The sequence below is a fragment of the Atractosteus spatula genome, chromosome 3 (genome assembly GCF_055471065.1).
Source record: "Atractosteus spatula isolate fAtrSpa1 chromosome 3, fAtrSpa1.hap1, whole genome shotgun sequence".
NCBI lineage: Eukaryota > Metazoa > Chordata > Actinopteri > Semionotiformes > Lepisosteidae > Atractosteus > Atractosteus spatula.
The window spans coordinates 72,172,613-72,197,121 of record NC_142708.1 but is presented as its reverse complement, the minus strand read 5'-3'; the positions used below and the strand labels follow the sequence as shown (position 1 = coordinate 72,197,121).

At 52.1% G+C, this 24,509-nt stretch overlaps 1 protein-coding gene across 3 annotated transcripts; it reads right to left on the bottom strand.

Moving 5' to 3' along the window:
- Positions 1-7,497: 7,497 nt before the first annotated feature.
- On the bottom strand, positions 7,498-20,054 carry bbc3 (BCL2 binding component 3). 3 transcript variants are annotated; one of them, XM_088912383.1, is made up of 4 exons: positions 19,882-20,054; positions 16,566-16,851; positions 13,034-13,218; positions 7,498-9,919 (listed from the first exon to the last, which is right to left on the bottom strand). In XM_088912383.1, exons 2-4 carry the CDS (start codon positions 16,837-16,839, stop codon positions 9,818-9,820), a joined length of 561 nt encoding a protein of 186 aa, XP_088768509.1. In that variant the 5' UTR covers positions 16,840-16,851; positions 19,882-20,054; the 3' UTR covers positions 7,498-9,817. The 3 variants fall into 3 exon arrangements, with proteins under 3 accessions (XP_088768509.1, XP_088768511.1, XP_088768512.1); XM_088912385.1 differs by lacking the exon at positions 19,882-20,054 and adding an exon at positions 19,693-19,797; XM_088912386.1 differs by lacking the exon at positions 19,882-20,054 and adding an exon at positions 18,097-19,527.
- Positions 20,055-24,509: the final 4,455 nt, after the last annotated feature.

Here is a 24,509-nt window from a genome sequence, read left to right as displayed (position 1 = left end):
AAGCAGAGGACACTGCTGAAACATTTTGCACACCCCCCTGGCGCTGTTATGTCTTTGCCCATTGCAATACGTATGCTATCGTCCCATGTTTATTCGCACCAAATTTCAGTAATCTGACGGAATGAACTGTAGATTTCATCGTACGGCTGTCCGAGCGGGTCAGCACCCTGTGTTGCTAAACTCCAGAGGGGGAAGGTCCTGCTCTGGGGTCTGTAACTTCCACGTCTTCCAGAGGAAATCCCTCCTGGGGTCGTCTGGCGGCAGGCTAGGTTTAGACATCGGATGTTGTTTAGCTGTTGGGCCCAACGGGGCCTGTCCGGATTTGCCGGTTTAATTCCGGTCTGCGGTGTGTCTGGCCCGGCTCTGTCTGAGCACTGCCGAGTCGCTCCGGGGGGGGTCCCGTGTCGCGGCGCGCGCTGCGGTGGGGTGGCTGCCTGACCTGGAGCAGCATTAGGCCCGTTCCGGAGCAGCTGCTGGGGGAGGGGTGACAGATGGGACGTGCGGGCAGACGCCAGCGCCTGCGGCCGTGTGTCATTTGGCTTTCTGAGAGGCTAGAGCACGACGGCGGCGGCTGTCATCACATGCCCCCGTGCAAACAGGTACAGTCGCCCCGCGCGGGTCCCAGCTTCGCTCGTACCCCTGCGGGGTCCTGTTCTTGCTGCGAGGCCTCTTTGCGGCCTGTGGGCAGCAGGTATGGGTACACGCCAGTGGCGGGTGGTGGGTGTTTCACTCTTGCAGCCGATTTTGAGTACGCCTGCCATGGAGAGGTGGTGTTATAAGGGCATGAAGCTCTGGCTTTGGTAGTGGAGCTCACAAACAAGGACACGCGTCACGGTAGATGGGGAGGATGTAAAAGTGATCCTCCTGACATGGGGAGCACACGTTAGTCTTCCTGTTGCGATAGGGGTTGCACGAAAGTTATCCCCATGAGATAAGGGGTGCATTACAAGCTCGTCTGAGGCACTCCTGCCATAGCAGGGTATAAATGTTCGAGGGGCTTCCCCAAGTTAGGGGGGTGTGTCAAACGTATTCCCATGAGATAGCGAGCACATTCAAGCCGTTCCCCCGAGACTGACGGTGTGTGTAAAGGCTGTTCCCCTGAGGTTGGGGGTGCGTGTGAGGGGGGCTGGTTTACAGGCATTTCCCTGAGATAGGCTAGTCTTTAAGGGGACAGTCAGAGCTGTCACCACCACTAGAGGCCTCTGTCGTTTGTCAATAGACACACACTTAGTGATGAGTGGATCGCTGCAGGTGATTCATTGAACGCTCTCTCACATGGTCGTTTGGCCATCTGTCCAGCTTCTAACTGCTGGATCCGATACAGGGTCGAGCAAGCACGCAAGGGGCACACAGAAAGACACACCCTGATTGGGACACCTGTGTGTCACAGGCCACACACACACATGCACGCACTGTGAGAACTTTGGGGTCTTTGGCTATAAAGACCTGCAGGACCGCTGAAAGAAAGCCTCCTGCGCGATATAGTGTCTTCATTGTGAGTTATTAATGTGTCCACATCCCTGCCGCCACCTTATTTATAGGTGGAGTCTGTCACACGGGCACTGAGAAAGCACCCAAGACTGGGGGCAGTAGAAGCCATTCTCCTTATTTGGGGTAATGCAATTGTACCCACTGTGTGTGATATTTGTATTAAAGATCTTCCTGGTGTTCCACCAGGTGCCAGCACTCGCCACAGGCTTTTTGAACGAATGGGTTGCAGGACACATTGCCAGAGCCACGAAGAACATCCGATGGTGTTTTAAACCCATAGTAATCTTTTCTCTTGTGAGCTCTGGAGTCAGGAAAATCACTTCTTTACCTCAGAGCAAACACGTGTGCATTAGACCCAGACCACAGTTTTCCTCCAATACAGAATTTCTTCATAATATGCAGACAGTAATTTTAGGATAAAGATGTTGGTCAAGAGATGCTTGGTGCAGATGATAGAGGTGTGACAAAACACAAAGGGCGTGTTTGCCACTGAAACAAGTTTTTTTTTTGGTTTCACTGCAACCGTTTGCCTGCAAGTGTACAAAATCTCATTAAGTTTCAGACTGACGATTTTTATTTCTTTTTGACTGACCTTTCTTTCGTTTCCTTGAGTACATGTGGTACGATACCATCAGGCCCTGGGGGTATATTGATTTCGAGTGCTTCTAATATCTGAAACACTTCCTCTTGTTCTACACTAATAACAATTTAATAGGCAACCTTGTCTTGCCACTGGCATGTTGTTGGCTTCTTCATTAGTGAGCACCTGAGTTAAATGCTCATTGTGTACATTAGCTATTGGTCTTGCATTGTCTAGATATTTCCAGTTATTGTCCTGTGTAACGGGGATATTTTTAAATTATTATTTCAAAGAAATTTCCCATTGGATCACATTGCATATGCAGTTAAATTAGGAGGCGACACGCATTCCTGCATGTGCAATACCTGGAGAGGGAGCTGAATTCTGTTCAGAATCTCTTCATCATAGTACAACGCCTTCTAAGTCATGAATGCAGAGCAGCACTGAAATATCCTCCTGGCTGATGATAGATCCTTTGTTTGACTAAGTAATTCTACAGGCTACAGATCCTTCATGATCACATTAAGTACGAGAATTTGTACTTCTGTAATTATATAGAGTACTTGATTTCTTTTACTAAATGCAGCACAATGCATTGTGTTGTAGCTAAAATAATCTTCTTCTTTTCATATATTCTTTGAGTCTAACAGTGCTCAACGAGCCACCAGAATGCACTCAACACTCCTCACCATACTGAGGACTCAGACCTTCTGTAAATCCACAAAACCCTGATTTGACTAGTACAGTAGCAATGTCTGATATTTAGCTGAGATTAATACACACATCATGACACAATTTATTAATTATTAACATAATTAATACACAGACATGATCATCTCATAGTAATAGAAGCCTGCCATATTTATAACTTTATTTCAAGAACCGTACACGGTGCCAGACGTTCTTCTTGGCAGAATCCTGCCCTGACTGTACGGGTAAACTGACTCTTTTGTGTGTTTGACTGTTCATCTTTCTGCTGAATCATTAAAAGCTGACTCTTGTGTGGCAATATGCCATATCGTATTGTCAGGACCAGGGCGCGCACAGCTCCGCAGCACCCTGTTCAAATTGTACTTCAGCAGAAAGGGATTTAAAAACACAGCCCTTAACCACTTACTTAAGCACTTGAACTGGTATTTTCCTGAAAACAATATTAATAATCCCTGTTATCTGAGCTCTGTTTTCTTCTTCCCCATTGTTTGCAATTCCGAAACAGGTCGAACTTGTATTACATCACTCGCCACTCAAACAAATTTGCCACATATTAAAACTATTGAAGTCATTATTTTGGATGTAATACAGTAATAAGAGTGCTACAGGCAACAATTTACCGTACATTTGTACTAATCTGCTTAGGCGTTTCATTTAAACAGAACCATCTCTTTTTATCTTTTTTACATACTGTATCTATGCAAATATCGACATTTTGGGAACCATCGAAGCCCTAGGCATCTTCGAGGAAAAAAAATAAATGTATTTTTTTTTGCCAGCACTAGGGCAGAGTACATACAGAACTCTGTCAGGATAGAATGTGCAGCTGGAATAGTGTTGTCTTCCCATGTTCAATACAATGCCTATTCTTGTCTGATGTTCTGTATATTGTCTAATATTCATTATTTCTCAGTTTTCAGCATTGTCTAGTGACCAATATAGCCCAGGGTTCAATCTTGCCATGTGTCTGTTTGCAGTTGTCTATAGCCCGGTACTTTCCAGTATCTGCAATTCCTGTTTTTAGTATTCACCTGTGTTCTTTATTTAATTATATATTAAACTATTAAAAATGTAATATTTACAAACCCAGTGTCCCTTAATACACTGGGTGTGCATGTTGTTGTTCAGTGACCCTGTTGGCCCAGTGTTCATTATTGTTCACCTCCAAGTATCTGTTCCTGCCAATCGTTCAATGCATGGGATCAGGCTCGCTGTGTTCTTCAAGTCTGTGCCTAAATGGACCCTTAATTGAACCACAGATACTGTAGATTTGGTTTTTCGTGACTGACTCTCAGCACCAAGTGCATACTGTATGTGTTTCATCTTAAGCTTTTGTTTATTTAACAGACACGTAATTCGGCGCTTAGTCCTAGCCTCCTGAAGGTTTAGACATCACTAGTGCGTGGGGCTCTCGGGGACATTACTTTCTCATTCCGAAGATCCTTACTGAGGAGATCTTGAGATGTTCCACCAAGAGCAGAGCTCTGTTGATGTTAAAGCCCGCAGGTCTTTTCGGCATCTGTCTGCCTAGCAATGTAACCCAAAACAGGTCTCAGCCCCCAGAAACTGCCATGTCAGGATAGCGCTCCTCTCCGTCCCCACAGGGGATGCTGGGAAACGCAGTCCGGGCCTGATGTCCAGAAGCCTGGCGCAGGAATCTGATTGGCGCTGGGCAGCGTGGAGCTGGACTTGCCTGGGCCCTCGGGCTCGTGGCAGCAGTGCCTGGTTTACATTAGTGCCTTGGCAGCAGGAGGGAACGGTGCAGGAGTTTGTTTGTGTCGGCGTCTGTGCCCGTTTGTGCCAGGGTCTGGTTGCTGTGCCCTTTCCTGTGTTTGTGTAGGTGTGCAGATGCGCTGGAGTCATCTCAGGGGAGCATGTTTTTAAATGGCACGTGTGCCTTCTGACTTCCAAACTGATCCCACGATAGTTGTGTCCTGTTTATTCTTAGCAGAGCCTCCTGCCTGGTGAACTTAGCACCTGGCTGGTGTGCCATCTACACTTCCCATACTTATTCGACCTACTGTATATGTCTTTATTTGATTTGAGAAATAATTTATTTCATTTTGCTCTTGTAGAACGTTTTTCCATCAACAAACATCCCATAGGTCTTCACACATAGAAGGGAGACACTTCTTTCTATACTGAATTCCAGCACTCTGTGTCGGCAGCAGAAAAGAGATTTTGTGTCACCAGTTGAAATAAGAGGAAACTTTCAGCAGACCAGATTGTGTGCAGCCCAGGGTGGAGGTCAGTGCTGTAGTGGTCTGTACAGGGATAGTGTCGCTCTGTAACGGTCAGTGCTGTAGTGGTCTGTACAGGGATAGTGTCGCTCTGTAACGGTCAGTGCTGTAGTGGTCTGTACAGGGATAGTGTCGCTCTGTAAAGGTCAGTGGTGTAGTGGTCTGTACAGGAACAGTGTTGCTCTGTAATGATCAGTGGTGTAGTGGTCTGCACAGGGATAGTGTTGCTCTATAAAGATCAGTGGTGTAGTGGTCTGTACAGGGATAGTGTCGCTCTGCAATGATCAGTGAGGTAGTGGTCTGTACAGGGATAGTGTCGCTCTGTAACGGTCAGTGGTGTAGTGGTCTGTACAGGGATAGTGTTGCTCTATAAAGATCAGTGGTGTAGTGGTCTGTACAGGGATAGTGTCGCTCTGTAATGATCAGTGAGGTAGTGGTCTGTACAGGGATAGTGTCGCTCTGTAACGGTCAGTGGTGTAGTGGTCTGTACAGGGATAGTGTTGCTCTATAAAGATCAGTGCTGTAGTGGTCTGTACAGGGATAGTGTCGCTCTGTAATGATCAGTGAGGTAGTGGTCTGTACAGGGATAGTGTCGCTCTGTAACGGTCAGTGCTGTAGTGGTCTGTACAGGGATAGTGTCGCTCTGTAATGATCAGTGGTGTAGTGGTCTGTACAGGAACAGTGTTGCTTTGTAATGATCAGTGGTGTAGTGGTCTGCACAGGGATAGTGTTGCTCTATAAAGATCAGTGGTGTAGTGGTCTGCACAGGGATAGTGTCGCTCTGTAACGGTCAGTGGTGTAGTGGTCTGTACAGGAACAGTGTTGCTCTGTAATGATCAGTGGTGTAGTGGTCTGTACAGGGATAGTGTCGCTCTGCAATGATCAGTGAGGTAGTGGTCTGTACAGGGATAGTGTCGCTCTGTAACGGTCAGTGGTGTAGTGGTCTGTACAGGGATAGTGTTGCTCTATAAAGATCAGTGCTGTAGTGGTCTGTACAGGGATAGTGTCGCTCTGTAATGATCAGTGGTGTAGTGGTCTGTACAGGGATAGTGTCGCTCTGTAATGATCGGTGAGGTAGTGGTCTGTACAGGGACAGTGTTGCTCGATAAAGATCAGTGGTGTAGTGGTCTGTACAGGAACAGTGTTGCTCTGTAATGATCAGTGGTGTAGTGGTCTGCACAGGGATAGTGTTGCTCTATAAAGATCAGTGGTGTAGTGGTCTGTACAGGGATAGTGTCGCTCTGTAATGATCAGTGAGGTAATGGTCTGTACAGGGATAGTGTCGCTCTGTAACGGTCAGTGGTGTAGTGGTCTGCACAGGGATAGTGTTGCTCTATAAAGATCAGTGGTGTAGTGGTCTGTACAGGGATAGTGTCGCTCTGTAACGGTCAGTGGTGTAGTGGTCTGTACAGGGATAGTGTTGCTCTATAAAGATCAGTGCTGTAGTGGTCTGTACAGGGATAGTGTCGCTCTGTAACGGTCAGTGGTGTAGTGGTCTGTACAGGAACAGTGTTGCTCTGTAATGATCAGTGGTGTAGTGGTCTGCACAGGGATAGTGTTGCTCTATAAAGATCAGTGGTGTAGTGGTCTGCACAGGGATAGTGTCGCTCTGTAACGGTCAGTGCTGTAGTGGTCTGTACAGGGATAGTGTCGCTCTGTAATGATCAGTGAGGTAGTGGTCTGTACAGGGATAGTGTCGCTCTGTAATGATCAGTGAGGTAGTGGTCTGTACAGGGATAGTGTTGCTCTGTAACGGTCAGTGCTGTAGTGGTCTGTACAGGGATAGTGTCGCTCTGTAACGGTCAGTGGTGTAGTGGTCTGTACAGGAACAGTGTTGCTCTGTAATGATCAGTGGTGTAGTGGTCTGCACAGGGATAGTGTTGCTCTATAAAGATCAGTGCTGTAGTGGTCTGTACAGGGATAGTGTCGCTCTGTAATGATCAGTGGTGTAGTGGTCTGTACAGGAACAGTGTTGCTTTGTAATGATCAGTGGTGTGGTGGTCTGCACAGGGATAGTGTTGCTCTATAAAGATCAGTGGTGTAGTGGTCTGTACAGGGATAGTGTTGCTCTGTAATGATCAGTGAGGTAGTGGTCTGTACAGGGATAGTGTCGCTCTGTAACGGTCAGTGCTGTAGTGGTCTGTACAGGGATAGTGTCGCTCTGTAACGGTCAGTGGTGTAGTGGTCTGTACAGGAACAGTGTAGCTCTGTAATGATCAGTGGTGTAGTGGTCTGCACAGGGATAGTGTTGCTCTATAAAGATCAGTGCTGTAGTGGTCTGTACAGGGATAGTGTCGCTCTGTAACGGTCAGTGCTTTAGTGGTCTGTACAGGGATAGTGTCGCTCTGTAATGATCAGTGGTGTAGTGGTCTGTACAGGGATAGTGTCGCTCTGTAATGATCAGTGGTGTAGTGGTCTGCACAGGGATGATGTTGTTCTACAATGTTCTTAAAAAAGAATGAATTCCATAGATATGTTTGTTTTATTTTATTATCTGGGTAAAAGATGTACAAAATTCACATAGAAAAAAAATGTCAAATAGCAAATGTACACAACTCTTTATCAGAAAACGACATTTTTCCAACCGGCACTCCATACAGTACTGCAATGCCAACCCTTCAACAGAGAATTCAGTGGTCACGGCCTGCAGCCCCAGCCCAGCTCTGTGACTGGGCGGCTGCAGCCAGGGTGGAGGGCGATCAGTGGACTGCACTTGCAATGCTCAGCATGGGATCGGGCCACAGAATAAATTACATCAATAAATAAACCGTAAACCAAGTAACAGCGCCTGGCCAAGTGGCACAGGTCAGCACTCCCCGTCCGCCTGTTCCCCTGTGAGTGACTCCATTGACCAGTCACCTGGGAGATTTCGGATTGGGATCGAGATTGGGATTTGGGCAGAAATACCTGACTTTCTCGGAAAGGGCTGTGACCGTTTCATCGTTTCGACCTCTGAGAACGCCCTACAGAACGCTTGACCAAGAACCGGCCACAAAGGAGGAACTAAACTTTTTCAAAGTCCTCCTGGGGGGGGGGGGGATTTAGTCCGGACAGGATCCGGAAGCCGCCCCTGCGACTCGTCCCCCGAGGCCAGCCTCTCTGCTTCCGAGAAGGCACCTCCTTCTTTTTACCGTGTCAGCGTTCCCGAAAGGGAGGCGATTTTCTCCTTTTTCCCAGCGGGCAACGCAGTGGGGACAGGAGTTTTAGGCTCCTGCTGTCTGACCAGGCAGCAGAAGAAAGCGTGTTGGCAGCCCAGCAGGACCCTCTCTCTGGCGGGGGGGGGGTCTGATCGACCACCAGCCTCAGCGCCCTGCTCATCTGGCTATCCCAGGCTGCCTCCGCGCGTGCTGCCCGAGAGAGAGAGCAGGAGTTTGAGGAACAGTCCTCTGGGGTCCAGCCAACTCTAGGATAAGCATTCCCCACTGATCTGGATCACCAGGAGTGAACTGTTGGAGCACCATTTTCAGGGCTACCGATGAACAGGAGGGCAAGGCAGAGAACTCAGGTTAACATGTTTGAACCAAAATGCTTAAAATGAACTGTATTTACATATAACAATTTCATTTTCCAGTGTCAGGTATCCACAACAATACCGATATCTGCAGTGTATCAGCAAATAGCCTCTTAGTACATGCCGAGGCGCTCTGTGACTGGCAATCCCCTGTAGAATAGCGATGTCTGTACTGAGTCCTAGTAGGGAGCTGCGTCAGCATGCATAGGCTGCAAAGGAGCAGGTAAAGGTTTATTTCATGCTGGAAGGCACAACATTTCAACTGTGGAGCCTCCTTCAGGTGTGGACCTGAGTTTTCCCCTGCAGAAGACTCCACAGCCGAAACGTTGTGTCTCTTTTCCTTTCAGCATGAGATTAAACCTTTACCTGCTCCTTTGATGTCTGTGTTACTTCTGCTGCTGCTTCTTCGGGGTTTTTTACTGCTTCCAGCCCAGTTCCAGTGAAGTTGAACTGATTGAAAAAAAACTTCTATCCCATTATAGGGGAACAGAGAGAATGAACCGGGATTACAAGCAAGCCCGAGGCCAGTCTGGGGAGGCTCGTCTACCCCCGACCACCCGACATCCGATTTCCACTGCCTTGCGAGTGATTTTGTTTCTGGGGTAGATCGCCATCCTTCCAGCAGCTCTCGGGGAAACGGCACGGTGATGAGGCTCGTGCCACAGCCGGTCAGAGAATGAGACAGGTTGAAGAGTCCCTCAGCCTTTCCCAGCCTTATTTCTGATGCAGAAGGTTTGGGTGCACTTGGGTGCCCAGGGAGATCTGCTGCATGAAAGGGAGCGATGCACAGTACAGTTGTCCAGTTTTCCCACAGTGCTTCCAGGGCTTCCTGCGGCGTATCAGTATTATGCTTGAGCGTATGTGTACGACCCTGCACAGCTTGTCCATTTTGTCCTTAGTGTTAGTCCCCCTGTGCTGTCTTGGTGCGGCTCGTCTTTATAGAGAAGATACCTGTGGAACTGAAGCCGAGCGTGTCCTGACTCAGAAATGTGCCTGTCCGCTCCGGTACAGAGTCCCAGTGAAGGGTTGGCAAGCAGGGGAGAGTGGCGTACCCCCAGGAAACACAGGAATCATCCAGCACTTGCGTCCTGATGCTACATCTCTTCTCGGAATGTTTTAAAAAAAAGAGCAAAAAAAAAAACGAAAAAGGGTATCCGATCCAGCGGACGTGACCCTCAAATATCAACTCCATCACCCCCTCCCACGGCCTCAGGTGTCTGTGGAAGAAAGGGGAGGCCAGCCCCCCCCACCCCGGCCCTCACTTCCTTCCCCTTCTCCCCGAGTTCATCTCAGTCCCGGCAGGTAGAGTGCAGCAAGCGTGTCTGTGATGAAGTTGAACAGTTCTCTGCACAGTCCGCGCCAGTTCTGCCAGGGCTGGGCTTCGTTCTGAAAATACAGAGAGAGAGAGCAGGGCGGTTAGAGAGGGTGTCTCTTCCGAAGAGCTCTGTCACGGCCTCCAACTCCCCTGCCTCCCCCCCCCACATCCCTGCATCCTGTCCTGTCTTGACACCGTTCCAGGGCAGCTCTCCTGGTTCCTAATCCCAGGGCTGCCGATGCAGTCCTTCCTCACTGCCCGGTGCCTGGGAATGACCTCAGGTGGAAACCTCGGAGGGGAGGAGGGGCGTTGTGCTGCTGCTGTTCTATTCTCATCGAGTCTGCTTTTTAAAAATATGACACATCACCAATCTGCCACTCTAGTGACACTTCGGGACAGTGGAAAGTCCCAGGTGCGATTCCTGGTTGGGGCTTGGCAAAGGCATATTTATTGTTCTGCTTGTTTCCTGTTTGTACATACTGTCACTGTTGATTGTGAACTGTTTTGTAATGTACTGTTTAGATGGTGTGGTGTGCTGTCTGTTGCTCTGTGCATGTCCGGAGCATGAACGGTGCGTATAAGAATCCCAGTGTACATGTACATTCTGTACAGCAGATAAACCGCTGTATCTGTCTGAGTCTGTCTACTTGCAGAAGTAAAATGTCAGTGAGGCAACACCAGGCATGAAACGGAAGGCATCTGGTACGTCTCTTGTTTCATCGTGCAGGAATGCGGCTTGCAGACCCTCACGCAGAGGGCCGGTATTCGAAGCATGTTTGTGGAAGGGTGCGGGACTAGCTGGCATGTGGACTATTTTGGAAGCTGGCGGGCAGGGGGTTTTGCTCAATCCAATGTATACCCTTCACCCAGCCTTGGTCAAGTATCAAAACTGTCGATGAGCAGGACTGATGTTATTAAATGAGAAGTGTGAGGAGAGAGAGCTGGGCGATCTGTTTGGCATCTAGGCAGTGGCACCGGGCCGAGCGCTGGCTCTGTGGCTCAGGATCTGCGCCTGTGGCTGGAAGGTTGCCGGTTCGTGTCCCGCAGCAGGCAGAGGAATCCTACTCCATTGGGCCCCTGAGCGAGGCCCTTAACCCCAGGTGCTCCAGGGGCGCTGTACAATGGCTGACCCTGCGCTCTGACCCCCAGCTTCTCTCCCTGTCTGTGTGTCTTATGGAGAGCAAGCTGGGGTCTGTGAAAAGACAAATTCCTAATGCAAGATGGCCAATAAAGTGATCAATCTAAACTTCATTTCATGATGCCTAGCACAAACTTTGGAGTGCCAGACCACAACCACTGTAGATTTATCGTTTTTTTGACACCCATACGTGACACCCGTGGGTTATTTAAATTGATTACCTATTGTGTGCCACTGTTTAAACATGTGACACAAGTACATCCTCTTCCACAGGCAAAACACAAACAGAAAAAAAAAAACTCTCTGACTTCTGTCTTGGAAGCACCTGTCTGTTCCTTTTATTGCACATCATTGTGCATATCATCGTACTTTTCCACCCCTTCGACACTGATAAACACCAGACACTACATGGAAACTGAGAGAGCCAGACAGGCAGGTGTCTGTGTCTGTGTGTGTGTGCGTGCCTTAGCGCTGTGGGGTGAGGAGCGAGCTGTGCGCCAGGAGTCAGGAGACGCGTCGCGCCACACGACAGCAGCTGCTCTGACTCACCGGCTTAAAATAGCAGCTCGCTTTTAAACACCAGGGCAGGAGACCGAGAGAGCGGCGGACGCAGACGAGCAGCCCGACAGACACAGGGAAGAGAGAGGCGCAGGAGGGGCAGGGGGAGAGGGCGGAGGAGGTCACAGACAGACAGAGAGACAGCAGGCAGAGACAGATAAGCGATAGTGGGGAGAGAGAGAGAGGGGAGAGTGCGATCTCGTGCCCGTCTTTCCAGTCCTGCGGGTTGGTTTCAGTTGTTGAGCTGAAGGAGGAAGTTAATCAGCCCTTTTTTTCTCCCTTTTTGTAAATAACGCCTTACGACTTCTCTGTGCCTTCTGGCTCCTTGTCACCGACCACACAGCTGTAGAAGCAAAGTGCTGTACTCGTGCCAGGAAGTGCGAAGCAGCGACAAGACTGTGTGTTGGTTAAACTTCTTGCCTTTAATCCACTGAGGAGCACTTGTTAAAATTTTGAAAACCCACACAGGCGAGAGCATTTACACCCCTCTTTAGAAACCCCTGTGCAGTGGTTTTTACTTTTGTATGAACCTTCTAAACATCATGGTTTTGCATAAGGGCAAAACACACAGCCCTGCCTTACTAACTTGAATTAGTTTTGACACAGGCAGGGTGGCGCAGAACACCCTGCACAAAATGGAGCACACAGAGACACCAACAACATCTGGAGTAGTTTGGCTTTGAGTATAACACAAGAGCTGTGCTTATACCTTGGACAAAGAGGGAGCAAGGGAAGTACTGCTTATTTTTTAGGATGCTCATTTAAAAATATATAAATAAATCTATACAGTGGAGTTCTCCATGGGTCTGGCCGTGTGCCATATCGGGCTGTCTCTCGGTCTCCCTCGCCTTCAGGCTCAGCGAAAAGATAAACAGCAAATCAGTCACTGCTGGTCGAGTGTCGCAACTGAGGTAGCGTATCCAGCCCCGCCCCGGGCGGCAGACAGGCATCGCGTGAGAAGCCCCTGTGCCAGCTGAGTGAGTAAACACTGGCTAATCCCGGCCGTCCCCCCCAGCTCCGCGCCGGGCTGACATCACTCTCGCTCGCTCGCACGCGCGCGGAGGCCTCACACCCAGCCCGCCACTCGGCCTCCCTCCCAGAGACTCTGCCGGAGAGGCACGAGAACCCGAGGGGGGACAGGGAGAAAGGGAGAGGAGGGCGCCCGGCCCATCTCGCTCACTTGCTTTTGCAGCAGATGACTGATCTGGGGCCCTCGGGCAGCAGCAGCCTGAAAGGGCGCGGGGTACCCGGCTCCAGGACCGTGGCTGGGGGAGCGTGTTCCACACCCCCGCCACCCTTTGTGTACAGGAGTGCCGTAAAGCTTGCCAGGCCTGGGCGCCGCGGCGAAACCCGCCACAGAATCGCGGCGAAGGCGGTTGCAGAAAAACCCATGGTAATGTAAGAGCAGATCTCAGGTCAGAATCCCCCCCCCCCAAACACAAACATCCCACCCTCTCCCCCTCCTGGGCTAGCCCGGTCTGGCACCCACCCTCCTCCGCAGGTAGATGGCGTTCATTTCGTCCCCGATGATCCTCAGCTGCTCCGCCACCCTCCCCGACAACTCGTCCTCTGACGCGCCACGGTCCGTGGGGCCCTGGCTCCTCCCCAGCAGCAGGTCGGGCAGAGGCCTGTCCTCGTCGACCGTCTGCGGCCCCCGTGCGGCCCCCTCTCCTCCTGCAAACACACGCACAGGAAGTGCAATGAGGGATGGGCGTTAGGACCAAGCCTTCGGGCTGAAATGAGGAAAGGTCGTGTGCTGTAGATGTAACGCAGGGAGGCGCAGAGGCTGCTCCTTATGCCCCAGGCACACTTCCTTCACTGGCTGGGCGTCAGCAGGCCTGGGTCTGCTTTGGTGCTGGGAAGCTCATTTAAATATGGCAGGGCCCTGTGAGTCTCAAGTGAGGCCTGAGCCCTCCCTCGTGTCACTCCTGTGGATGAACTTAGGACGCTCTGCTCTAAGGCACAGATAGACACTCCAGCCCCCTCCCTCCCCGAATCGCCTGCTTAACTTGTGACTTCTTAAGGCTCTTAGGAGTCTAGTACTGTCTGGACTGACGGCCTCTTTCAGCACTTTGTCCTCTGGTGTTTGTGTCGCCGGGCTGTCCGTTGTCCTGTGTTCGTCCTGTTTGCGCGTTCAGAATGACCCAACCGGTCCAAGCTGTTTTTTTTAATTCATCACTAGCAAGTCCAGATGTTTCCCACATCTGCCCCCACCCTGAGGCTCCTGCAGGTGTGAGGCTGTCCAGGACAGGGAGTGGAGAACCTCCCCCCAGCCCCCAGAAACCAACAGGAAACAGCTCTGAGTCAGTCTCAGCCCCAGCTGCTTCAACAGTCAAGTGCGAACCCGCTCCTTCTCCTCAAGGGCCGATTTCTCTGTTGCTCTGCTGTTATAATCAACCTTCTCCTTTTTTTTTAAAAAAAAAAAGTTACTTTATGTAATCTCTTAATCTGCTTAAAGAGTCTAGATCACTTCTGTTTGTGCAGGCATGCGCTGCGTGTGGGAGCAAGGCTTTATTTTCTCATTTTCAACCTTGTTGTTGCATCAGTGTTAAGAACCTCTTTGACACGGCTAATCTAGGTCACAGGTATTGCAGCACCTTGGCTGTAATAATGCAACTGAAAAAATAACCACAATTACACTTCCTTGCCATAAGGATATTTCTGAATAACATTGACGTGGAAGAGAGAGAGGGGGAAACAAGCACACACACTGAGCATGCAGAAGTCTTGTCTGGTAGTCTGGCTTTATTGCGCAAAACGTAAGGCCAGAAGCAGACGCTCACGTGAAAGGCTTGCTTTAGCTTCACGGCAGGGGCATGGGAGAAACGGGACGTTTTCTTTCTCATTATGGTGTGGCATGGGCTCTGTACGTCCGCTCGCACGCTGGTGCTCAGACGGAGGAGAGCTGCCCCGAATGGGGAAGCAGGAGAAGGCTGGCTTGTTGCCAGGGCAACCGCAGCCCAGAGCCTATAGAAATGGGCTTCGTTCATTGGCTGGCAGCCCCGCCGAGCAGGCTGGGATAGGTCGGGCTGCGAGGTGAGCAAGGCGGGCCTTGTCAGTAGGAAGGGAGAAGCAGCATCACAGAGACAGAGAGAGAGGGAGGAAAAACAGGAGAAGGCGAGAGAGTGAGAGGGAAAAAAAAAACAGAGAGAGAGGTGAAGACTTTAGGAAAGAGAGAGGAGTCCTGGGAGAGGGCAGAAAAAGGCCTGCAGAGAGAGGCAGGAATATGGAGACAATAAAGAATGAAGGGAGGAGAGGAGAGGAGAGCGCGCTCCTGGCTCTGTTGACCCTCGCTGGGGCGCCTTCTGCGCGGCTCCCTGCGCCAGCGTTCGCCAGTTTGTGTTGGCGCACTCGACCCCGTGCAGATGAAATCACACGGGCCCGCGCGCCTCGGCATTAACGCCATTGTTTAGGGGTTTTGACATGCGACTCCCTGCTGTGTGCTAGCCCCCACCAGGCGAGCCGGCGGCAGCCTGCGGGGGGCGCCGCGAGACGGGTATTACACACCCCGCCTGAAAGCGCCAGGCCGGCGGGCCCCGAGCCCCAGCGCCCCAGATCCGTGCCTCTGTTGTCATCGTCAAGGCGCTTCGCGGGGAGCTCTCAGTCTTACTTCCACTTTTTCTCTTTCGCTGTGTAACAACGGGCCGGGCTTTCGGTATCGGGGCTTCTCTTGTGCGACAGCGCGGACGTGTCGTGCCCGGGCCGGCCCATACGCTCCCGGGGGGGACAGCGTTCCCCCGCTCGGCGGCGCGGCCCTAGGGGCAGCTCAGCCTAACTGCGCTCGCTGAATTTCGACACATCGGGACGATGGGGTCTTGCACCCACTGGGGAGACATTACCCCTGCTTCTTCGTGCTCGAAAAGTCTGGGGGAAATCTCTACCCCCACTTAAATGAGTGAAAGAGCCAACGGCCCATCTTCAGCACGGCTTGACAGCCACACCTCCAGTCCTTCTGAAGACGAATTCAAGGCCAATGCAAACCAGCCATCAGAATCAAGCAGCAGAGGAAACTGCATCATCCCTTCGATATTTTCTGTACTTGTACCTCAGAGCTTCTGAGTTTCTTTAAAAGCTTCCAGAAGTAATTTCGGGTACGTAAAACGAACCGTCGAAATACACAATACGCCGCACAGTGACGTTTAAAAAAACCCGAGCGTTTTTGAGTGAGGGTCGCGCCCTCTTGTCAAGAGGGGTCAGACGAACTCCCCGCGACCTCTCCCGCACCGCTGGGACTGCCCCGGCCCGTCTGAGCTGCGACGCCCACCTGGGCTCCCTCTGTATGGACGTGAGCGCCCCCTGGCGTCAGCAGAGCGAGTCTGTGCCGAAGGACACTGGCCAGGGAGCGGCCATCAGACTCCCAGGGCACTGCGGGCCGACTGGCCTCTGGTTCTGCCCACCACAGGTGCCCGGTGTCGGGGGCCCATTGTGCTGTTTTAGGTGGCTTCCTTTTCAGGCCAGAAAGGCCCTTGGGGGAATGGGGGGGCAAGGGCCACCATCTTCTCAACCATCTGACACTGGAGGCGGAGGAGATATGGTCAGCATCACACTCCGGCTGGCCTATTACCCCCGGTACTCACTTGAAAAGCAAGCTGAGTGGACCTGGGAGCTGTCTGGAAGCAATGTGCTGTTTTAGGGTGATATTAATTCCTTACACTTATCAACGCTCTTCCGGACACTCCACTCAAAGCACTTTACTGGTAATGGTGAATCCCACTATCACCACCAATGTGCAGCACCACACGACAGCCATAGTGCACCAGTCCTCTCCCCACACACCAGCTCTCAGTGGGGAGGAGAACAGAGTGATGAAGCCAGTTCAGAGAGGGGGATTATTAGGAGGCCATGATGGGTCAGGTCCAGGGGGGAAATTTGGCCAGGACACCGGGGTAAACCTGATGTTAGTCAACATACAAGGCAGATGTGTCTGCAGATGCGTCTGCTTCTCCAGCGCGTTTCTCAGCTCTGCTTTCCCCCGAACTGCCCCCCCACCCCGCTGTCCTCCCGCACCCCGGCTCGCTTACCTGTGCTGGCTCTGCTGGTCCCCGCAGGGGCTCCCCCTGGCCGGGCGTGGGGCGCAGTGCAGGTGGGCACGCCGCCCAGGACGCCTGGGGCCAGAGTCTGGGTGGCCACGTCCCGCAGGGGCTCCACAAACGGGCGGGAGGGAGGGTGAGAGATGCGGGGGTAGTAGGAGCCCCCCCGGCGCCAGGAGTCCCCACGGATGGCCTCGAACCTGCAGCTGTGCCGCCCGCCGTGCCCCCGGCTGCCCTCGATGCCGTCGTTCTGTGCGCGGGCCATGACGGGGCTCGCCTGCAGCGTCCCGGGAAAAGACAACACAGGAGACAGATCCGTCACTCCACACGGAGCAGGACAGCAGATCCCGGACCGCAGGGCAGCAGATCCTGGACCGCAGGGCAGCAGATCCCGGACCGCAGGGCAGCAGATCGCCCAGCGGCCTCAGTCAAGCAGAGCCGGGCGGCAATAAGGCTCCCGATGCAAGGCATTTTGACCCATTCCGGGTTTTACCAGCAGCAGGGCCTGAGCAATTAGCTACGTCTGCTTTAGAGGTCGGTCTAACACGTCTGTCCCCTCAAATGTACATAAAGTTGCCGAGCATATGGAGAACCTGGTGTCCTTAAAACTCCGGCAGCAGTCTGGCTGCCACACAGGGGGAGACGCAGTTCTGTTCCTGCACAGCTGAGCTCGCCAGCGGGCCGAGTGCTGGTTCGCTAGGACGTTCCCCGATGAGGTTCTGGGATCAGCCTGTGGCTCCCGAATAACCTGCATGCTAGGGAGAGGCAAGTCCATCCACACACCCGTGAGAAACATCTCATCTTTTATTGGCCCAAAAAAAATGACAAATCAAGTCTGAGTGTGTTCTTTTTCATTTACGTCTTTGTTTTTGGTTGACGGATTTCCGAGCGATTCCATCCTTTTCTGATTTCCTTCTTAACAGATGCGCGCTGCCCCCACAACCCCCCCCACCCTCCCACCCCACTCCTGCACGTTGCTGGAACGATAAAAACAACGTGGGTGTCGCCCCCCAGTGGAGGCCGAGTGAACTGCAGCGTGCGCAGGGAGAAACGGCTCCGTGAACATGTCTGATCCAAACCGTACCAGGGTCAAGAAATCTGCCTTTCATGCTCGCTTCCCCTTGATACAAAACACGCGCAGCCGAGGACTTTAACCAGACAGGAAATCGTTCTGATCTAATTTTGGTTGGAGAAACCAACAGATTTTCCGTTAGTGCCCTTTTTTTTGCATTCAATGAACAACTGCGCTTTCAGTTTGTCGCCTTTGTCACTGAAACTTTGTCATGTTTATGTGCATTAAAATTGGAACTGAAACTTCCCCTGTAAAAATCCAAAGTAAGGTGCCATTCAGCAACCACCACAGCAAAACACATGTAAGGTCTCGCATTGTTGGTTTATCGCTACTCGTTTGCCTAGAAGCAATTTATAAAGTAAAATATGTAACTATCCCAATTGTTTTTTTACATTGCTTTTCTCCTACAAATCCGAAGTTTATATTGCTTAACTTGTAAATATTACGAACCAGAAGAGATTATTGCAAGGGGGGGTGTGTTCAGGAACACGCGCCCATCTCGCACGTCTCTGGTGGATGTATCCAACAGTCTTTTATTTGCTTGGCCATCCTGATAAAATTCGCAGAAATCCGTCAACACTCGCGGGCACGGGGCAGTCCGCCAAACGCCGTGTGTTTTTCCCCGAGCCGGGAGCCTGTGTCACACGTAGCCGCCAGAGGGCAGTGCGGAGCGCCCTCGTGTGCGTGTGCTTGTTTGTAAACAAATCCGGGCTGCGGCGCGCGCTCACACACACACACACATGCCAAGACCGCGCAACACGCGACGACACGCCTCGAGAGAAGCGTGCCCCTCTTTCACAATTCCTCCACGATAAAAACAGACGCGCTCCAGCGAGATCTTTTGCCCCTTTTTTTTATACGAAAGCAAGAACGCTCAAATTTCCGTTTTGCAACACCGAAAACATTATCGGTCGCTGCATCGAGTGGAAAAAGTGTTTACGTGGGAGAAACGCTCCATTAAAAAATAAAATGGAAATACTGAAGCAAGACGTGTAAATATACTATATATGCATGTATCTGAAGTTACATCAGCCGTCTGCGACGTGTGCTTCATGAAAGCCAAAGACCAAGAAACGCCAATTTGCCCAACGTGCGTTTACACGCGAGTTTTTCTACACGGGATTTAGGTGCTCCGAGGCATTACGAGTCCCGCCGGGGTGTGCAGACGATGAGCAGAACGACAGAGGAGCAGTCGTTGATCTCTGACCCACTTACTGGTCTATATCGTCCACGCATTTCCAAAGCTCCGATCAATACCGGTCGTGCGCCGGTCAGGCGCCCAAATAAAAACCTGATTTCAACGCCTTGTAGGGGTGACTTGCAGCGCGCAGAGCCGGCGACAGTGTAAGAGCCTTTAACAGACAGTAACGCGCTTTTCTGCACCGCCAGTTCACACGCGATTTAGAATCGCCCTGATTCCCTTCTGTCTCACACCGTCTCTCACACGACTGCGATCTCGTTTCTCAAAAAGCAGTGAAACAGACGCGAAAGCCACCCCATGTCCGGTCTTCCACACCACCGTGTGCCGAGTGGGGACCCCGCGGGACAGCTGAGTCTCCCCGCAGCCCGCCAGCAGAGCAGGGCAGGGCAGAGCCGCGACACGTCTGTCGCCGAAAACACGCGAACGCAGAGACAGATCGCGTCGCGGACAGTGTAGCTTTCTGAACCACAACACCGCGTCTCCGACGTGTGGACGCTGGACCTGGCCCCTCGCTTGTCCTCGCTTGCCCTCGAACAACCACCCGGGTACTGACACTGCAGTGGTGCCCTCGCTGCCTTTTCGAGACAAGCCGTGCGCGGGGGCACACGTTTGCGGGACCAACGCCATAAAACAACAGCCCGCATTCAGCCACCAGCATCAAACTGCCTCCCGTCCCTTCGCTTTCTGACTCCCCGAGTCCACCTTAAAACCGCGCGACTGCAGGGGTCGCACGTTGAGAATTACAACACACTGAGTGTCAGAATTGCTGAGGGCTGCTACGCTCGGAGTTCAAAGTATTACATGTCACCCCTTCACGACCCACCCACCCCCCCAGGAAAACTCACATCAGACTGCCCTGGGCGACCCGCGACCACAACAGTGCCGGACACGAACCCGCCGCACAGTCCCGCAATGCATATAAGGAGCTCACCCTTTACTCTGCAGCGAAGCAAAACAAAACACCAGCCCAACTTCTGGCTAGCGGTCAGGCGCCTGGCATCAGCAGAAACCGAGAAGAGCTCTCGCTCACTCACCGAAGCGTTACATGAAACGGTGACCGAAACAAATCCTTGTGCTCGCAAAGCAGAAGCCGACGGGTCGCAGACCGTGAGCCGCTCGCTCGCTCGCTCGCCCGCTGTCCTGTCCGGTCCGCTGCTGTCCTGACTGTCCTGCCCTGTCTCCCTGTTTGGCTGCGCCGTGCCTCTGCGTGCAGCGCGCGCCCCGCTCCGCTTTCACTGGCGGCCGCCGCTCGCGGACGCCCCGCCCCCCGCGCGAGTCATGCCCTGACATGTACGCGGCGCGAGCGCGGCGCTGGCGCTGGAGCCGGAGCGCCGCGGGTCCAGCCGGCCGGCGGTGCGGGCAGGGCACGTCGTGGTATCTTGTGTCTGACTGCTCCTTTTTTGTTGTTTGCTGTGCACAACAGAACAACAAAAACGACGCACCGGGTGCACCTTTTCTTTTTCCTTCTTTCTTTCCCGTTTCAATCCCCATTATAAGATACATGCACCGTTTCGTAAAAAGCAGTTGGCTTTCGAATCGTGAGCGCAGGAACTTTTCTAAGGCGATCACGGCTTGTTTTGTTTTACAAATCCACGCATTATCTCCAAACAGCAGCGCGCTCTGTCTTTTTGCTTTGCATTTAAGTCCCCGGGATGTCCCACCATCCGCTGAGGCAGTAAAAAGAAACCATGCCAGACACGAGAGATGTTGATCAAGCTGTTATCGGCATTGAGTTGTCCCACTTTGTCGTGGACCTGTCTCTTTCCAGAGACCTCTGCAGTGCTGGATCGGAGTGGGAACGTGTAGACAGTGTTTCAAGTTTGGGATGCGAGGCTGTGGATCCTGTGGGCTGCAGGGCGATGCTAGGTTCCAGGTGGTTTAGCGCTGTGGAGCAGCAGGTGCCAGGTGTGGGCTTTCGCACGAGCTCTGCACTGCGGGGGTCGAAGTCTGGAGACGCATCTCACCGCTGTACTTTGAGCAGAGCGGTTTGCTGAGCGGAACTTGTAGAGTGCTCGAACCCTAGGCCTCGAACCGCGTTGCCCCGGTCCGCTCACACCAGCTGGATTGCACAGGGCCGTCCACGTCAGGCCCTGCACGCAGCACACCTCGAACTGATCACAAGTGCCCGGGGGCCGATCGGCCACTCAGCTGCGAGGAACTAATTGATCCCAGGATCTCTTCCAGCCATCGCCTGAAAGGAGCTGGGTCCTGGTCTTGAAACTTCATCAGTGCTCTTCCCTGTAGTGTCCACTTTGCCAGCAGCTCTGTCACCCTGCAGCTCACCGCTGGAGCCCACTGGAGCTCAGCAGGTGTGAGCCTGGCCAGTACCTGGATAGGAGACTCCTGGGAAAGCTGAGGCTGCTGCTGGAAGAGGTGTTAGTGGGGCCAGTAGGGGGCGCTCACCCTGTGGTCTGTGTGGCTCCTAATGCCGCAGTATAGTGACCGGGACACTATAATGTAAACAGGCGCTGTCCTTCGGATGAGACATAACATCCGTGGTCACTAAAAGTCTCAGGGTGTTTCTCGAAAAGAGTAGGGGTGTAACCCCGGTGTCCTGGTCAAATTTCCCCCTGGACTTTACCAGTCATGGCCTCCTAATAATCCCCATCTCTGAACTGGCTTCATCACTCTGCTCTCCTCCCACTGAGAGCTGGTGTGTGGGGAGCGTACTGGTGCACTATGGCTGCCCTCTCATCATCCAGGTGGGGGTACACACTGGGGGTGGTGGAGGGGATCCCCATTACCTGTAGAGCGCTCTGAGTGGAGGGTCCAGAAAAGTGCTATAGAAGTGTAAGGAATCATAAATTGTGACCTCTGGTGTGTCTCTCTGTTGGCCTTGCAGGTCTCTTCTCGAATCGAGGGCAGAGGAGGGCATCCCTGTAAGCCTGCAGTGCGCCAGAGACGCACCACAGACGTCCAGGCATCTGTCTGCACTGCCCCTGCCTGGGGCGTCTGTGTGAACCCTCCAGCAGTCTCTGAGCTCACCGGCAGCTCGGCACGTTTCTGTATCCTGGCCCGGACTGGGGACACCCCTTATCTGGGGTCGTTGTTAATGTGCACCCCTGAATGAGAGCCCTGGGCCTGCTTTTGTTACAGCTGTGCTGTGTTTGCACCCCAGCAATGGCAGAAACAGCCCGTGGAATTACATGTTACCTGGGAGGTCAGCTGAGTTTTTCAGATTTAAAAAAACAAACAAACAACTGCTTATCTTGATAAACGGGTTTGATCCAGACTTCTTTTCACAAACAGGCAGCAGAGGTAACACCCGCAGGCCTGGTACCTCGCCTTCGGCCCAGTTCCAGAAAAGCCTTTTCTGCCTCCTGAGTCTTTCCCTCCTGTTTCACGACCAAGGCGGCACTGGCACATCGCCTGAAGGGGCTGTGAAACTATTTCGCCGAGAGACGGAGGTGCCGGGCCAGCCCCGGTGTCAGCGGGGGCAGAGGGCGGTCAGGAACTGTCCGTGTCCGGGCCGGACAGCTCGGGGCCGGCAGCTGCGCCAGGGGCGGTTTCCCGGGAGACGGAGGCCGGAGCTCGGGACAGGCGAGTGGAAGGGTTCGCGCGGCTGCAGCGCGTGATTGAGCGGCTCCTGGTTTTTGTGAATGACTCCGCATCGGCTTGAACTGTGTCCCCCAGAACTGCCGGTACTGCGCGCGGTTTTTTTAATTCAGAACACAAAATGCAATTTATCCCCATCGTCACCAGGATTAGAGCAGTTTAGTGAACAGTATATCCCTGATATTGCATAGCATTACGTAATCCCGTATGTTTTAATACCTACCGAGAAGGGAGAGTAGGATTGGATAACAATGTAGTTTATAATGCACTGTATAAATAATAACCATTAATTATGTTAATTATCATAATTAAGAATAACCATCATCATTATCGTCACCGAACATGAACTGCATGCATCAGCGTTCAAATCCAGCACTATTATTGAGGGATCTGCTAACAAGGATGGATATCGTATACGTTTTAAAAAGCACGTGTATTATACACAGGCGAGCACAAAGTAATGGTGGTTTATCCTATGAACCCCGTAGCTTTACGGACGTCAGCATGGCTCTGAAATGCAGTGGGCAGGCCGAGTTGATGGCGCTCGTCGTAGCCGTGCAGCAGCAGTAACACCGAGGCCCGTTCGTTGTGAAAAGGATCTCAGACCATGGGTTTTTCTTGGGAATCCCCGAATCCTCTCCGCAGGGCTGATCGCCATATGAGCGACTGTCTAATTGCCCCTGTCCTGCCCCGCACCTGCGGGGCCCCCGCGCCTCGCGGATTGTTCAGTCACCCGGACGTGACAGCTTGTCTCGAGACCCCTGCCTGCGGGGGACACCCTCCCCCCCAGATCGGGAAATCCCCGAGCAGGTACATGTCCGGACCAGCCCCGCCAGCACCCTCTAACCAGCGTGCACAGCGCGCGTTAAACTGTATCACACTTTACCGAGCTCTCCGACCCAACACCGAGACTCACTGTGTGTGTGTGCGTGTGTGCACGCTGTGTATATTATTGTTTTCGCTCATCGCAGCAGGCGTCCACTGACAGACCGACGTGCAATTCTGAAACTGCAGGCATCAGCAAGGAGTCAAGGTTTGGAGGTCTTTTATGTGATGTTAATGCATGTGCAGTTGGCAAATAATAAATGGTCTACATAACAGGAAAAGCCGAAAATGTATTGTCATAAGCTAGAACTTGAGAGCTCGTGGTAAGCCTGTACAGGACAACAGAGAGGATTGTACAGAGGCGGATGGGTGCATGCCCAGCTGGTAGGAGATGAGTCTGCTGTACAACGAGCATGTGTCACAAGTGCTGTTACGTTCTTTCCTCTATGTAGATACAGTCAGCCAATCAATCAAAGGTTATTTATCACATGCACAACAATACAGCGCGCAGCAGTAGTTGCTGGCAAGGAAATGTCTTTTCTACGAGCTCACTGGGGGGGGGATAAAAATCACAAAATAAGGTTGCATAATAAAAGATAATAATGCAATAGAAACTGAATAAAATTAACTCGGACAAAACTCAATATGAATAGAGCTGCTGTGTGTCCACGGTGTATGTAATATATTACGTCCAAGTAGTGCAGTGTGATGAATACAATGACACCTGTATGTCCATGTAGCCATTGCGGGTGATTTGCTGAAGGAGCTGCAGCTGAAGGAGCAGCAGTCTTATTGCCTGGAGGCAGAAGCTGTTCCGTAGTCTGTTGGACTTTGACCGAATGCTTCGGTACTGTTTACCGGGTGGTAGGAGGGAAAACAGTTTGTGACTGGGATGACTGGGGTCCTTGAGAATGGACCTGGCCTTCTTCAGACGTCTAGCTGAGTAGATATCCTGGATGTGTGGTAGCTCACAGCCGGTGATGAGCTGCGCTGACTTCACCACCCTCTGCAGTACTTTGCGATCCCGGGCGGAGCAGCTCCTATACCAGGCAGCGATGCAACCAGTCGGGATAGTACTACACATGACGATATACGATATACCACCAGGTACAGAGCCCATAGCTTCTTGCCCTGTCATTGCCGAGAGCTGTGGTCAGGAACAGCTGCCATTATGCTGGAAGGTTTCTTAGACAGTAACTTTGAAAACTTCAATTACTGGGAAGAACAGAACCCAGCATCCTGAATTAGACCTCAGTCATTGCTGTATCAAGGCAATAGACTT